This window comes from Periplaneta americana, chromosome 3 (assembly GCF_040183065.1).
Source record: "Periplaneta americana isolate PAMFEO1 chromosome 3, P.americana_PAMFEO1_priV1, whole genome shotgun sequence".
Classification (NCBI taxonomy): Eukaryota; Metazoa; Arthropoda; class Insecta; order Blattodea; family Blattidae; genus Periplaneta; species Periplaneta americana.
The window spans coordinates 82,047,200-82,063,126 of NC_091119.1; the positions used below are offsets into that span (position 1 = coordinate 82,047,200).

Sequence of the window (15,927 nt, forward strand, 5' to 3'; positions counted from 1 at the left end):
AAAGACCTTTCTGGTTTCGAACACATGTAATTTACGTGCTATGAATCTGAGGTGCATGAAAATAGTACCAATGGAAAGAGAAACTCCAAACGTTTAGTTTCTTGACTTAAAGATGTTAAATGTGTCCCCCCCCCTCCTTAGTAACAGGGCACACTTCAAGCCTATAGTCAAGTTCCACGTAGGTACGCGGATTTTCCGATCTTCAGATTCTGAGGTTATGTCTGTTAACCTTACCAGAAAGTTGAAAAGTGACGTCGTCAGAAAATACTACGGAACGAATAAATTCATCATCGTTTTCAATTAAAATCTGCATACTTGTGCAAAAATTTCTTCGTAGCACTTTGTCCTCTGGTTTTAGGGCTTGCAGCAACTGTAGTAGGTATGGATGGAGTCGCAACCGCTTTCGAGGAATCGTGCCTTCAAATCTGTGTACCATTTACGGATTTTAGGCCCACTGGGCGGATCTGCACCAAAATTTGTTCGGTAATGCCGTTGCACATCAATAACGACTGGTTCACATAAAAATTAAGCTCTTCTGTCGTCTATAGCAGCCATTTCCTCTCAACAATGAACAAATTTGTTTATATGCGCTATTATGAGTTGTGTTATCAAGTAGGGAAACAATGTTAACACAACTAAACTTTTTTAGTTTCTCTTTCCATTGGTACTATTTTCATGCATCTCTGATTCATAGAACGTGAATTACATGTGTGCCGACTTGAGCTATAATTTGCACATTTTTGATCAAGACTATCAACTCCGTCCTTCGTGCAATTATAGTATTCTATACGAATAAATAAATAATGACCCACCCAACAATATTAGTAACCCAAGTGCTATGCGCGGCCAGGGGCCTGTTTCTCAAAACTCACGGACTAGTAATACTAGTCTGTACAGTAGTAATATTAGTTTATTTTACAAGTCTGTGTTTCTAGAAACTACAAGGGTAAAGTAGTAGTTACCAGTTCACATACTAGTAATATTGGTCGATTTCACCAGTTCATAAGTGATTCTGTTTCTCAAAATGCTAATCTAGTTGATTATACTAGTATTCAACAGGAATATTGTTACAAGATTCTAAAGACTGGTGATTTCTGTATTATCAGTTACCAGTGGCAACCTTTCTTAGATAATCGAAACAAAATATTGTAGTTATTTTTTTAATATATGTGGTTTAGTGATTCCTATTGAAGTAGTAAAGAAGTTATTGTGAGAAGAGCTAAAACTATATCGAGAAAGAACAGTTATTATTCCTTTACGGGAGCATTGTTTAAATATAATGAACGGTTTAAATAAAGTGTGAAAAGCTTGGAGAGTTGTTAAATATAGTGGGACCTGCCATAACAAGACAAACAAATGAGGGACTTAGAACAAAAAGCAGGTAAGTGACATAAACCTAGTTTTGAGGAAATTACAGTTAAAGTTCTACATGCAATGAAATATTATACACTAGTTTGGTGAAATGATGCCCATATAGCAGCACTGCACAGTGCGATCACTTACCTGATTTTATCCCAAAGAAACATGCTTTTAGGCTATCACAACACGCACTTAGCCTACCTCATTTTTTTAATAATGTCACTTACCTGCTTTTTGTTCTAAGCCCCTCAAATAGAAGTCATGCATTATCAGCAAAGCTTCAAATACAAATTGCTCTACAAATCGGGATGTTGATTATTTTCCAATGCCCATCTGGTTTTTCTGCCCTAGACCAGCAACACATGCAGATTTTTTTTCCTAATAATCTAATACCAATTCATCAACTGCAGTAATTTTTGCTGGCTTTCCTCCTCCACTGCCAGTTCTTCTGACATTGTCAACTTTAGCCTACAAATTAAATACAAAACGACACTAATTTATGAATAGATCAAACGTAAAACTGAAAAAAAAAAATTAGCGAATTTTTCAAGTCATAAGTGGCATCCATGTCGCCAGTAGACTCACTTGCTACATAATGTGTTCATATTATGATACTGTGAACTTGAATTGGTACTCGTCAAAGTTGCTTTCTTAATGTTGGGTCAATAAGCGTCCCTAACATATGCATAATTTTTGTTCTGATGTATCAGTTGCATATCCTCACATATTACAAATTTTTTTGTCCAGTCATTTACTTTATCATTTTTGTTATTATGCTTGAAAACGCACCAAATGATATATCCTTCGAGTCATTAATCATATTGAGTATAGTTAATTTGCTTTCAATTCATGGAATTTCAAGAGAAGAGAGAAGTAAGAACCAAAACACAAACAACTTAGCCTCCTAACCTCAAATAACAATACGTACCAATGGCTATAAACAAATGAACTCAATCATCTGACTAATGAAAGAGATCATGTGACTAGTGAAAAATTGTTACAAGTTACTAGACTGGTGAAATAGTTTGAGAAACAGAATCTACTAGAGCTGGTGAAATGTACTATGGTAACTGGTAACTGGTGAACTACTAAACTAGTATTTTTGAGAAACAGGCCCCAGGTTACACAACTGCTGACCACTACTCAGAAGTAAGATGGATGCTTATGTCATAAAAACGCACTGACCAGCCTATTCTTCTCTAAATGTTCTCTCTCAACACTTTCTCTCACTCTAAACTGTCTGCACCTTGTAAACGGTTCGGAGAGTAACATTAGAGTTTAGAGTTATATAAATCTCATGAGAGCTCACTAATGGGTTTAGAGAAGCTATATTCTGTCACCGTGTAAACAGTCCGTTAGATATCTCTCCTGATTCTTCAGAACTTCGCTCTGAACTGTCGCCGTGCAAACGTAGCATGATTATTGCTTTAGACCTGTATTTAAAGAGTTACGCGCAAGCTTGTATAATCTCGCAACAGTCGCGAGAGTTAATGAAAAAGTTCATCTTAGCTGACTAATTTAGAGTAGCTATAATGAGAGCTGACAGTATATGCGAGTTCTCTGTTCAGGGTGTTTACACGGCGAGAGCAGTTTTCAAGACCGCTCTATTTAGACTCTCTATTTAGATATTAGAGTCAACGAGATACCTGCTCTCACAACCGTTTACACGGTGATACTCGGCTATAATCTCTAGCTCTCTTCTCTAAACTGTCGCCGTGTAAACGTAGCATTACCCTACTCTAAACTTCGTTAAGTTTGTCGGCAGTAACATGAGCGATGTCTTTTAATGAAAGGTGTTTTCCATGTAGTTCGTTTGTCTTTAACTCTCTGATCCAAAGAAAATGTGTTATCACATCCTTATAGGTTGGAAGTTGCGACTTTCTCATCGGTCCTAGTGCACCGAACAAAGGACTCTGAGCAACACGGCGAGTACAGAATTCTTTTTTTCCACTCATGATAACATGAGGCATAAAAACTATTACATGTACCACTAAACCACTGATATGACAACGATTTCACAGGAACAGCAGCAATACAAACCTAGGCAGCGTAACTTACTAAATACGACTGCTGGGCAGACGTTACCCTAATTGCCAGCATCCTTCTCTTCTTTCACTCTTCAAGAACATACTGGTGTCAGATGTTTCTCTTCTTGTATTACTTTTGCTTACTTTTAAAAGATATAGCTGTATAAGTATGCAGACTATCATTATAATAAGCAGGGAACGGATTTATATGGACTAAAAATATATGAAATATGTAAATATATATGTAGTTATTTTTACCAAAATATGGAATTAAATATGGATTTTTACCAAAATATGGAATTAAATATGGACTTAAAATTATAAAAAAATGACTATGTACGTTAAATATTGGTACATTTTAATCAAACTAAACAAAAAATATAATGGACGTACCTTATCTTCCAATGTAGTTTCAACAAAACACAATTTTTATTGTCTGTTACCATAACAATAGGTTACAAACATTTCTTTCAAGTGCTGAAAAGTGAATCTTCTTCTATTGTCTCTGAGGATAGATTTATACTGACTAAAAGAGCGTTCGACGTCACAAGAAGTAACTGGTACATAATTCAATTTCACAATGTCTGCTGGGGATAAGTCCAAGTTAATCTTCACTGTTGATTCACCACTCATCACAGCAACAACCTTTTGTAGTTCTTCATATCCAGGGTTTTTTGAAAGTACAGTGTCCACCTTAGCTCTTACTGCATCTGCAACTTTACCTCTACCACGATTCAGTTGTTCCACAGTACTATTTATAATTTCAAAACTTTCAGATAGTGAAAGGTGCCTATTTTGGAGACTTTTGAGCGTTTTATGATGCATGAAAATGTATGCTGAATGTGAGCTAAGTCATTCTTCACACTTATGTCACAGGTAACTGTTTTCGCAGTATCAATTGAGACTGCATCTTCAGAGTCCAATGCAAGGAGAACATTGTTAATAGAGTCTATATGTTCGGCATAATATTCAACTGCTTCTAGCCATGTACCCCATCTAGTTAAAATTGGCTTTGGTGGCAATGGAATTTCAGGGTACATTTCTTTCAACACGTTAACTCTACTGGGAGCTTTGAGAAATACTTTTTTCACTGATGAAATCAACAAATCTACTTTAGGGAAATTGTCTCTGACCACTTCTGCCACACGATGAAATGAATGCGCCACACAAGTAAAATGAGTCAATTTAGGATATACAACAGATAATGCTTGTCCAGCTTTGACCATATAAGGGGCAGCATCGCTAATAAAGAATAACACATTATCGTACATAATACCCTTTGGCCACAGGATACCCATAGCTTCGTTGAACAGTTTAACTATAGTTTTGTTATTGCACTTTTCTAGAACATCACAATGTAAAAGAATTCGTTCAGAATATTGTTCACTTAACAAACCGATAACTACATTACCAACAAGTCTACCTTCTTTGTCGGGAGTCTCATCAATGGAAACCCAAATTGAACTATCTTTAATTTCATCTCTTATCTTCTGTATTGTCTCATCGTAGATGGATGGAGCATACGTCTTCCTAAGTGTTGACTCATCCGGGATTGTATGTTGAGTATATTTTTCAAGGAATTCCCTGAAGACCTTATTCTTTAGTTTGTAGAGAGGAATATCAGCAGAGATGAGAGAACGGCACAGGTCGATGTTAAACTCAGATCTTACATTCGACGTTGTTGGTTGTGTTAAAAACAATTGTCTCTGCTTGGAATTTAGTTGTTTGTTGGCCTGATGTTTACTAGTTGTAATGTGTTGTTGCACCAGGAACTTTTGTGTAGATGATACTGCACACTGACACAAATTACAAAATAATATTTTATTGTCAGTTGATAAACCATCTTCTTTAAATTCTGAAATGTAACTTGTTAGTTTTGATTTTAAATTGACTGAATGACGTACTTTTGGCATATTTACCGTCTTTATAGTATGATTTACAAAACTGAACCTATGTGTACTCTGACTGGCATTTAACTGTTGAGCTGCACAACTGAAGTCTGTTAAAAATTTTAAATTAAATTAATACAGTTTTGTAACTTACTTTCCCATTGTTGATAGGACTGCTAATTTTCAAATAACTCTGATGTTAAAGGGATTACTGAACATGTGTTTAAATCTCTATTGTTGAAATGTATTTTTAAAAGTTAATGGAATTTTGTTTTGTTTTATTGTTAAACCTAATATAATATGGACTGTTTTATATGAAATATGGAAAATATATGGAAATTAACGAAAATATGTACTAAACTCTAAAATATGGAAAAATATGGAAAATAAAAGTAGGATTTTTCAACCCTACACATTGTGAAACATAAAGATAATGCAAAATATAAATTATATTAGCTTTATAAGTAAATATGTATTTACATATAAATCCTTTCCCTGATAATAAGTTTTACAAGTATAAGTTATAAATTAAAATTTTCAGCATTGATGCGGAGACAAAAGATATTCACTAAATTTATTTTTCTTTCTCCTTTCGCCACAAGCCGCAACTTTTCCGCACTAGTCATCTTCATTAAAATAATTTTTTTCGATACACCCTAAGGTACACACTCCACACAAAACATTTCCCTAGCCTTTCCTTAGTTCTTTTTCCATTGTCATTGACAATGACATTCACGTTCAGTCGAAATTTAAACAAATATTAGACTACTGTCAATCTTAACAAGGTATTGTACAGATTAAAACGACTAATTAATAAATAATAAATTGTTTAATAATAAATAAGTAGATAATTAAATTTATCTACATATTTTGTTCAGTAGATCGATATGTAGACTTACTGTCTATGTCATTTTTGTAATTTATATAGTTTCTATAATAGAACTCATGTGGTCATTTTGAGCACTACCTGGACTTTGTAAATAAAGATGTCAAAATAAAGTTGTAATAAGCAAACATGTATGAACTAAAAGGTGTTTGTAATTCAAAACAAATATAAATTCACTATTTATTTATTTACATTAAAATTTTCCTTGCTTTTAGATTCTCTATCCGTTCCCCCAAAGGCATTCCACATATCAGTTAACATCCTGTACAGAATGGGATCAAAATTTCACCAATAAATGACATCGCTGTACGTAGACTTACAGAAGACAGGCAAAATACAAAAATTACTTTTTTTTTTTGGTACGGGAAATGCTGTAATGTATACTTACGAGAAAATATCTTATTCAATTTTTTGCCGTATCAAAATATTTGTCTTTATATTTTAACTTATTTCTCTGTTTCTTTTAATGCTTTATAGAATTGGTGTAACCTGTAATTCATGTGATTTACACCCCACAGATTGTCTTATAAATTTCATTTCTGTTTATAAGTACCTGACTTTATATTGTTAATGTTACTTTAGAACAACTTTTTCTAGAAATACAAAACCCTGATAATAACCTCCTATGTGGCCCAAAAGAGAAAGAGTTCGAAGGAAAACTGTTTATTATAATTAACATAGCGTCTACGTCATGAAGTTGAGCACTATTTATAGGATCATGCTGATCTATTAACATAAATGGGGACATTCACTATGTTTATCTTAAGAAAAATACACCAATGAAGCAAGGTTTTTTTTTGTGCAAACACCTTCCAAATAGCTCATAAATTGCATTGTTTATTTTCAGGACACACCCACTTTAGTTCATACGAAGAATGGTACTACTTACAAATCAGTACTGACTATAAACAAAGCATTGTACACTGACACTGGATATTATTACTGCATAAATGCAACAAAAGAAGTCAAGATCGAATATATAATCTCTAATCCTAGTGGAAACTCGTCGGCCCCTAACAACAGATCATTCTCTAATGACACATTGAATGATAACGAAGTTGGTTATAATGAAGAAGAATTTGTATCTAATGACACCGTACCATCTGACAACATAAAAAACAAGACCACCATTATATTGCAGAAGTGTGATCTGGACGAAGACAATAAAGATGACAAAAGATTTTTACACAGAACTTACATATACGTGAAAGGTAAGGCATTATAAAATAATTTATATTTTAAGCCTAGGAAATTGATGTTATTTATAAATTGATTCGTGTAATACTTTGAATCTCAGAGTGGTGTGTAATTCAGTGTCACAGAGTCGACAAGTATTACCTACTGCAAATAATCTGTTTTAAATTTCAGAATTTTTAAAAATAAAGATATAAAATAAATAATTTATTAAATAAATGAATGAATAAAAGATTAACTAAAGATGACTAGATATCACAATTTCTCTATACTCGACACTTGATACCAATTCCTGTTTTAGAATTTCGATTCTGGTACTGCAATAATTTTAAGAGTGAGTGTATTTGTTTGAGAATATTACTTTCGGTTAGTTCCGTATGCGGAGTAACAAAGACTTGTAGAACAATAGCTGCCTCAATTTGTTTACGATGCAGGGTCGTCTGGACGTAATAGCATTACTAAAATCATCCGTGACCTATTGGCTACGTTTTACAGTATATAAGAGGCGGGTAAGCGATTTCTAGGTTTAATAAAATTGCAATACTTTTACGTGCCTATCTATGGTCCGAATTCATAGTGAATACTTATAAATGAGTTATACATCAGCACTCCAACTCATTTCATAATCATAGTTGCTCCACAGTCTAGTATATAGACACGAAGCTTAATACGTAGGAAATATGCATCCATAGATATTTGCTAACCACTAGGATCGCTACTATCGCCTCATCACAGACAATGCGAAATAGTACCGGCACAGTCTATCGTTACTAGTACTCTCATCACCTCAAGTTACGTGACTGTATAATTAATACTAGATTGTGCTTGCTCCTCATTCATGAATGAGTGAGCACTCATTTTGATAAGTGAGCTAGGATGGCCACTTAAGTGTTACTCATTCATATTGATTTCTGATAAGATCAATAAAATTGTTCTTCAGAAAAAAAAAAAAAAAAAAATAATAATAATAATAATAATAATAATAATAATAATAATAATGACTTCGCAGAATATATTGCATTTTATGCTGAACATGATTAAAAATGCTGAGAAAATAAAAACCATATTGGGGATATGGAGAATCTTTAAACGTTTGTAATGAATAGCAATAATTCAAGAAGAATTTTCGTTACAACAATAAATGGACTGTTGTGAACGTTTTGGTGTCATTAATAACAGAGAATGTAACCAACAAATCCCCTACCAATCTCTCTATTTATGATAGTGATTATTGTTCTGAGGTTCTGCGCAACTTCCTTTCTTCAGGTGAATATTTACAATGATTTGTATTTATATTAACTTTCAAATTTTTATAATGTGAATTTTTTTTACTGACTTATCACAGTCTAGTACAGTATTCCGCAACCGGTGTGTCGCGGCACATTGGTGTGCCTCCACAAGGTGAAAGGTGTGACGCGAACTTTTCCTATAATTGTAAGAAATTAATTAAAATTAATTAAAATTAAATTCCTCTCTCCCCTGACAAAATTAAAGTCTGGTTCACAATAAACCGGGAACGGAAATAATGTTAAATACATTTATTTTAACAATATTTCCGTTCCTGTTCTCGTTGTCATTTCAGTTTAACCATCCAGTTAAGGCTGGTTCACAATAAACCGGGAACGACAACCAGAGTGAAAACGAGAAGCAGAGAACGTGAATATGAAAATTTTTTATTCACAATAAACCGAGAACGTAGACGACTATGCATATCGATATGCATGTCAATAACGATATTTAAAGTCGATATTACGCATTCTGATGTTATTTGTGTATGGCGTTCTCTCATGAGTACAAGGCAGCCAACATAAACATAGATTAACCAACTTCAAAATTTCAACGGTACTGTAAATATGCCCATGCATCTTTATTATCACAACCTATTTTAAGTCTACCATAACGTAAAATAATTATAAAAGAAACATTTGTAATAGAACAAAAATGAACACAACAATAGTTATTGAATTGAAGTATGAATATGTAGTGTGTAATACAACCAATACAGTAATAAAATATGATTCACTTACGATCGGTGTTCAAAGATGCAGCTATTGAAAGCCACGTATTCTCCTTCATTTTCTCATATTTATACGAGGCGCGCCGCTTATCGTAAACGTGAGGATTTTCCTCAACACTCAATATTAGAATCTCATCAAATAAAACTTGCTCCATGATGCACAGCACAGAACAAAATAATGCATAGGTTATGTCACGGTCTTCTTGCTACAAAATATACGACGACAAAATAGCTTTTAGATGACAATAGAATGAATCTAGTGGGCTGTGATCGGAAACGTGAACGCCAAAGTTGAAACTTGGCCAACTCTCCGTTCCCGATCTCGGGCTCCGGCAAGCTTTTCGTTAATTGTGAATGCTCACATTTAAATGTACACATTTTAACAGTTTTACCGTTTTCGTTCCGATTCTCGTTTTCGGTTTATTGTGAACCAACCTTTAGTGACATGGCCAATGACATCTAAGACAGTATGAAGGATAAAATAAAGAGCAGTCAGAATTTCTCAATTGAGATCGACGAGTCCACCGATATTAGCGGTCATGCACAACTTCTTTCCTACATTCGGTACATTGATGGGGATGTAATTGCAATTTTTTTGTGCTAACTGCCCGAGCGAACAACCGGTGAACAAATGTTTCGTATAACTAATGAATATGTGGTACGTATTGCATTAACATTGGAGGATTGCATTAGTGTTTTAGAGATGGAGCCGCTTCTATGACAGGAGCCACCGGCGTGGCTCAGTCGGTTAAGGCGCTTGCCTGCCGGTCTGAAGTTGCGTTCGGGCGCGGGTTCGATCCTCGCTTGGGCTGATTACCTGGTTGGGTTTTTTTCCCAACCGTAATGTGAATGCAAGGTAATCTATGGCGAATCCTGGACCTCATCTCGCCAAATATCATCTCGCTATCACCAATCTCATCGACGCTAAATAACCTAGTAGTTGATAAAGCGTCGTTAAATAACCAACTAAAATAAAAATAAAAAAAATCTATGACAGGCCGAGTGGAAGAATTCATGGCTAAAGTACGTAAAGTAGGCCTTATATCCTAACATACGGGCGACCATTGTCTCATTCACCGCGAAGCCATTCTTATGCCATCTGCTCTGAAAATTGTGGTGGACGAAGTAGTAAAAGTCGTGAACTTCATCAAATCGCTGTCCCTAAATATGCTGCTTTTTTCTGTTTTGTGTGAGGAAATGGGATCAGAGCACACTACACTCCTCCTACATAAGAACATTGAAAGTAGAACTTCTCGAAGTGCCTTTGGAAACATTTTGGTTGTCAATAAGGCGTGAATACCCGGCTATCTCTGAGATGACAGTTAATATGTTATTGCCATTTTCAACTACATAATATATGTGTGAACTGGGCTTCTCGACGTTAACTGAAACTGAAACATTAAAGAGGGAAAGACTCAAATCCATCGATGAAGAAATTAGGCTTACACTGTCAACGATTCTACCGCGGATCAGCCAGCTGTGTGCGACTAAGCAGGCCCAAGTATCACATTGGAGTATGAGTAGAGTTATTTACTTTAATATTCGTAATAGAAATGTGTATTTTCTACAGTGAATTAAAGTTCATAAATTGTTAATAAATACAAGAGTCGATTTTTGTTTAATAATAATAATAATAATAATAATAATAATAATAATAATAATAATAATAATAATAATAATAATAATAATAATAACAATAATAATAATAATAATAGTAAATTTGATTACATTACTTAATTATATTAGTAGAGTCACGTCATATATTTTTGAGGGGATTAACATTTTGGTGTGCCGTGTTGAGTCTAGACCTGTCTAGGGTGTGCCGCGAGTAGAAAAAGATTGCGGAACACTGGTCTAGTATATATATATATATATATATATATATATATATATATATATATATATATATATTGTCACGAAGCTCAGTACGTAGGGAATATGCATCCATAGATAGCTGCTAACTACTAGGATCGCTACTATCGCCTCATCACAGAAATGCGAAATAGTACCGGCACAGTCTATTGTTCCTAGTATCCTCAAAAACTCAAGCTTCGTGACTGTATATACTAGACTGTGCTATTACTTTCATCATTTATTTATTTTATGCAGTTAATTTGTGAGGGTTTATGTCGTATTATCATACTGCAGTAAGTGTCACTCATTGTATAAGTGTAGATCTTAATGAGTGTTGTTTATGAAATGGAAACATATTACTGACTCACTTATAACTTAAGTGTCCCACTCATTTATAAGTATTCAATATGAATGCGCCCTTAGTATTTATTGGAGCTACTAAGGGGAAACATGTCACTTTATGTGTAATAGGGACGTGGCTAACGAACAGGAAGTAGTGACGTCATGCAGTGATAATATGACAGCGCATATGAAGTAGTATTGGTATCGGAATATGTAACGAGGTAATAGGAGGCAGTGAGGTTATGTACTTATGAAAACATAGGACGCTTCCAACTCGTACGAGAGCAGAAGGATCAAATTTAATAAGTAACATATAAATTGACCATAGTTCATGTAGTAATATACAGAGTCAGGAGGAATGTGAGGGATGATAATATTGGTTATTCTGAACAAAAAATAATTATGTGAACATATTCCCTGTTCTTAACAGTATCTGACATACAGCTGTTTGAAAATCACGGGCGTCAGTCTCATGTCCTTCATCAGCACTCATATGCGGACACAACCGAAACGACATTAGGTTGTAGTAGGATCAATGAAACGTATCCTGGGCGTTTGACCGTTCGCGGTGGAGTCTTTTCTTGTCCACCGAGGTCACCCGACCTTACACCATTAGGCCTATTACTGGGCGGGGGTTGGCTTAAGAGCGAAGTCTATAAACGCGAAGTGGAAATAAGGGAGGAACTTCTCGCTCGCATTTTACATGCTTGTGCTCAAGTAAAGGAATGATCTAATCAGGAGCAACACTGTGGCTGTCTACAAGAGCTGCAAAGTGCATTGAACTTGACGGTGGACTTTTTGAACATGTTCTGTAAAGAAAAGTACATAATTAATCAGAACATAAGGTAACAATGTTTTAAGTCCACACCTGTCTAGCCGGGAAACCAGGTGGCCCGAGTTACCTGGTTGAGGTTTTTTCCGGGGTTTTCCCTCAACCCAATATGAGCAAATGCTGGGAAACTTTCGGTGTTGGACCCCGGACTCATTTCACCGGCTTATCACCTTAATCTCATTCTCATAAGATGTTAATAAAGCGTCGTAAAATAACCTACTAAAAAAACTCAGCAAATCTTATGTACTTTATTCTTCTTTCTCCTACTATCACTCCTCCCATATTCTGAAAACAGTTATTCACCCGAACCCGTGCCACCTGGTTTCGCGGCTAGACGCGCTAACCGTTACTCCACAGGTGTGGACTTCTGATGTTATATGTAGTGTCGGTAGTAGAAGAAGAGATGATACTAAGCAATATGCTACTAGAGCTAAATGACAGTTGTGAGCAGTATGGAATGAAGATAAATGTAAACAAGGCGAAGACCATGGAAATTGGAAAAAAAATGAAGAAATTAAAAGTGAGAATTTTAAACGAGGCAGTAGACCAAGTAGACAGCTTCAAATACGTGGGGTATACTATAAGTGGATGGATGGATGGATGGATGAATGGATAGATGGACATTATTGGACACTGGACGTTATTGGACAATGGGCATTGGACGTTATTGGACAATGGACATTGGACATTGCACGTTATTGGACATTGTTCATTATTGGACAATGGACGTTATTGGCCACTGTTGGGCAGTGGACGTTATTGGACATTATTGGGAATTGAACGTTATTGGCCATTATTGGGTTTTGGACGTAATTGGACATCATTAGTCATTGGAATTTATTAGACATTATTGGGCATTGGACTTTATTAGACATTATTGGGCATTGGACTTTATTGGACATTGTTGAGCATTGGACGTTATTGGACATTTTTGGACATTGGAAGTTATTAGATATTATTGGACATTGTACATTATTGGAAACTGGACATTTTTTTCGAGAAAAAACAAGAAATCACCGGGAAGTGAGTCTACTGCGTTAGTGATTAAAATTATGGTGATGACAGTATCAACGGAAATTGTATTTATCAACATGCTTGTCATTACCATCATCCTCATTATTATGAAATTTGAACTAAATTGTTTTCAATTTAAAGTACATATTTGAAGTCGTCTACTAGTTAACAATCCTTTAAATCAAAAACTTTGAACTATTTTGAAGTCGACTGTAAAAATAAGAACTTCATGTACATTGAGATCTTCATGTATTTGCGATGTTCTAGTGAACCACTCATACGAAATATCGAATAAAACATTGCCTTTTTCCGGAGAAGATAACCATATCTGTATCTTTCGAGTTTCCCCAATTGTATAGCCATGTAAACTTTAAGTCTACTTTTTTTATTTACGTCTATTAGCTTTCCTTCTTGGAAATTATTCAAATGAAATGACATTGAGGTACAGAGGTGCCTATCGACGGCCCATGGAACTTTGGTAGGCCTATTAGTTTAATTTACGTTTTCCCAACATACACAAAAATTAAAGTGGCTATGTACACTCACATATTTTTGTGCTACAGTATGATTAATATTAATCTTCAGGTTACGTCATGGAGAATAAGACCTATGTTCTCTAAACGATAAAATGTGTCCTCATCGAAAAAAAGTTTGTTTGTTTGTATGTATTCATATAACCCCACTGTTTCTTTGTATTACACAGTAATTAGGTAATTTTAAGGCTAGATTTATACCACTTGATCTGTTCTTAAATATTACTAACATCTGTTTTTAACATTTCTGCAGACCCAGAACACCACCTGGTAGTGCCTGGAAATAAGATTCTTAGATTTGATGCAGGTAATAGGGCAATTATACCCTGCCGTCCCAGTAGTGAAGATGTGATAGTAACTTTATCCAAATTGGATAAAGAAAAGAAAAGGGTAAGTCCTTTTTTTTAATTTGGAGTTTACGAGTAGGTATTAATGTTGAAATATCATAAATAATTGTTATTTACATTAATTTAAAATATATTATTAGAGTTCCGCGTTGTATTCGTTGGCCTAGCGTAGGAGTTTCCTAATTTTTTGCTGTCGTGGCTCCTCCCAGTTCATGCACCTCCTCTGTCTATAGTGAAATATGGCATACCTAATTTTAATAGATCAATAATAATAATAATAATAATAATAATAATAATAATAATAATAATAATAATAATAATAATAATAATAAGGCATGAAAGACAACGAAAAATGTTTTTCACGTATTTAGTTACTGCTGGCAAACATTCAAGTAATGAAAATATGTCTGTTAAATACAGGTAATGTACACTTTTTTTATATGTATCTGCTTGTGTCAATTTACTCAGCGATAAATTATAATATTGTTATGAGAAAAAGGGAAAAATGAACACAGCAAGAAAACTTAGATAACACTGGACAACAAATTTAAACTTTGTTTCTGTCCTTTAGATGAAACTATGTAATTTTAACTAAATGAGAGATACTGATTTCATTTCTGAAAACCAAAATTTTCTGACACTCATCATTTTTATGGTACACGCACTTCACTTATTTACACAAATTTGTTACACTAGTACATAAAATAACATTTGTTCGGCCAAAACTCACAAATGAAAATGTCTTTTTTGATACATTTGTAAACAGCTTCTGCAATCTCTCTGATGAGTGACCAGCAATATTCAGCCAGCATACTTGCATTCCACCTTCCACTGAAGCTCTTTTCGAAGGTAGATATTTCTTGATGAAACCTCTACCCGTGTTCATAGCTTACAGCACCAAGGTTTTTTGGAAAGAAGTCCAGATGGCCATCAGGAAAGTGTACTTTCAGTGACATGTTGCATCCCATAAAGTGAAAGTAGTGTAACATTTCACTAACAATAAATAACTTTTTATTTTGGAGAAACAGTAGTGCTGGACAAAAACTGCAGATTCGTTTTTGCGACCACAAAATACGTCAAGTACACATATTTTTATTAAAAAAAAAGACAAATTTCATGTTGTACGGTGTAATAGATGTTATAACAGACAAATTACCATGTTCAGCAATTTAAACATAACATAAACATAACGTGTGGGGTTTACGTTTCTTAACTTATCCACTGGGACAGCACACTCACTCAAGAATGAATAGTAAACTTAGTGTTGAACCTCACTACACTTGGCGACTGTAATAACCAGGGGCGGCTTTCGAAGAGCGGCTGCGGAGCTGCAGCACCCCCAGACATTTGTGGGTCTTGTCTCGTTTTATGTTGTGAAAACATTTATTATACAGTCTCTATTTAGCGGCTCGAATTTTTTTTTTTAAATTTCGCTCTCAATGGCATGCACACAATCTTTAGTGAAGTCACTTCCTCCCCTGGTGCTGCCAGAGCGAAGCCAGAGACAAGGACTATAGGGCGAAGCCACTTCCTCCCCTGGAGCTGCCAGTCTTGTCTCGGATGCTTTGCGCGTTAGTTTTACCCCTCCTCCCTGCTACCCCTTGCCATGAATCCAGAGTTTCCAGGCGCTGCA

General features: G+C 35.0%; 1 protein-coding gene across 1 annotated transcript in view; it reads left to right on the plus strand.

Moving 5' to 3' along the window:
* Nucleotides 1-15,927, plus strand: part of LOC138696222 (mast/stem cell growth factor receptor-related protein Kit-like) — a 222,736-nt gene that overhangs the window by 80,605 nt on the left and 126,204 nt on the right. The window contains exons 6-7 of the mRNA XM_069820880.1: nucleotides 7,009-7,372; nucleotides 14,201-14,337. Coding sequence (XP_069676981.1) covers nucleotides 7,009-7,372; nucleotides 14,201-14,337 — 501 coding nt within the window. The remainder of the gene's footprint in view (nucleotides 1-7,008; nucleotides 7,373-14,200; nucleotides 14,338-15,927) is intronic.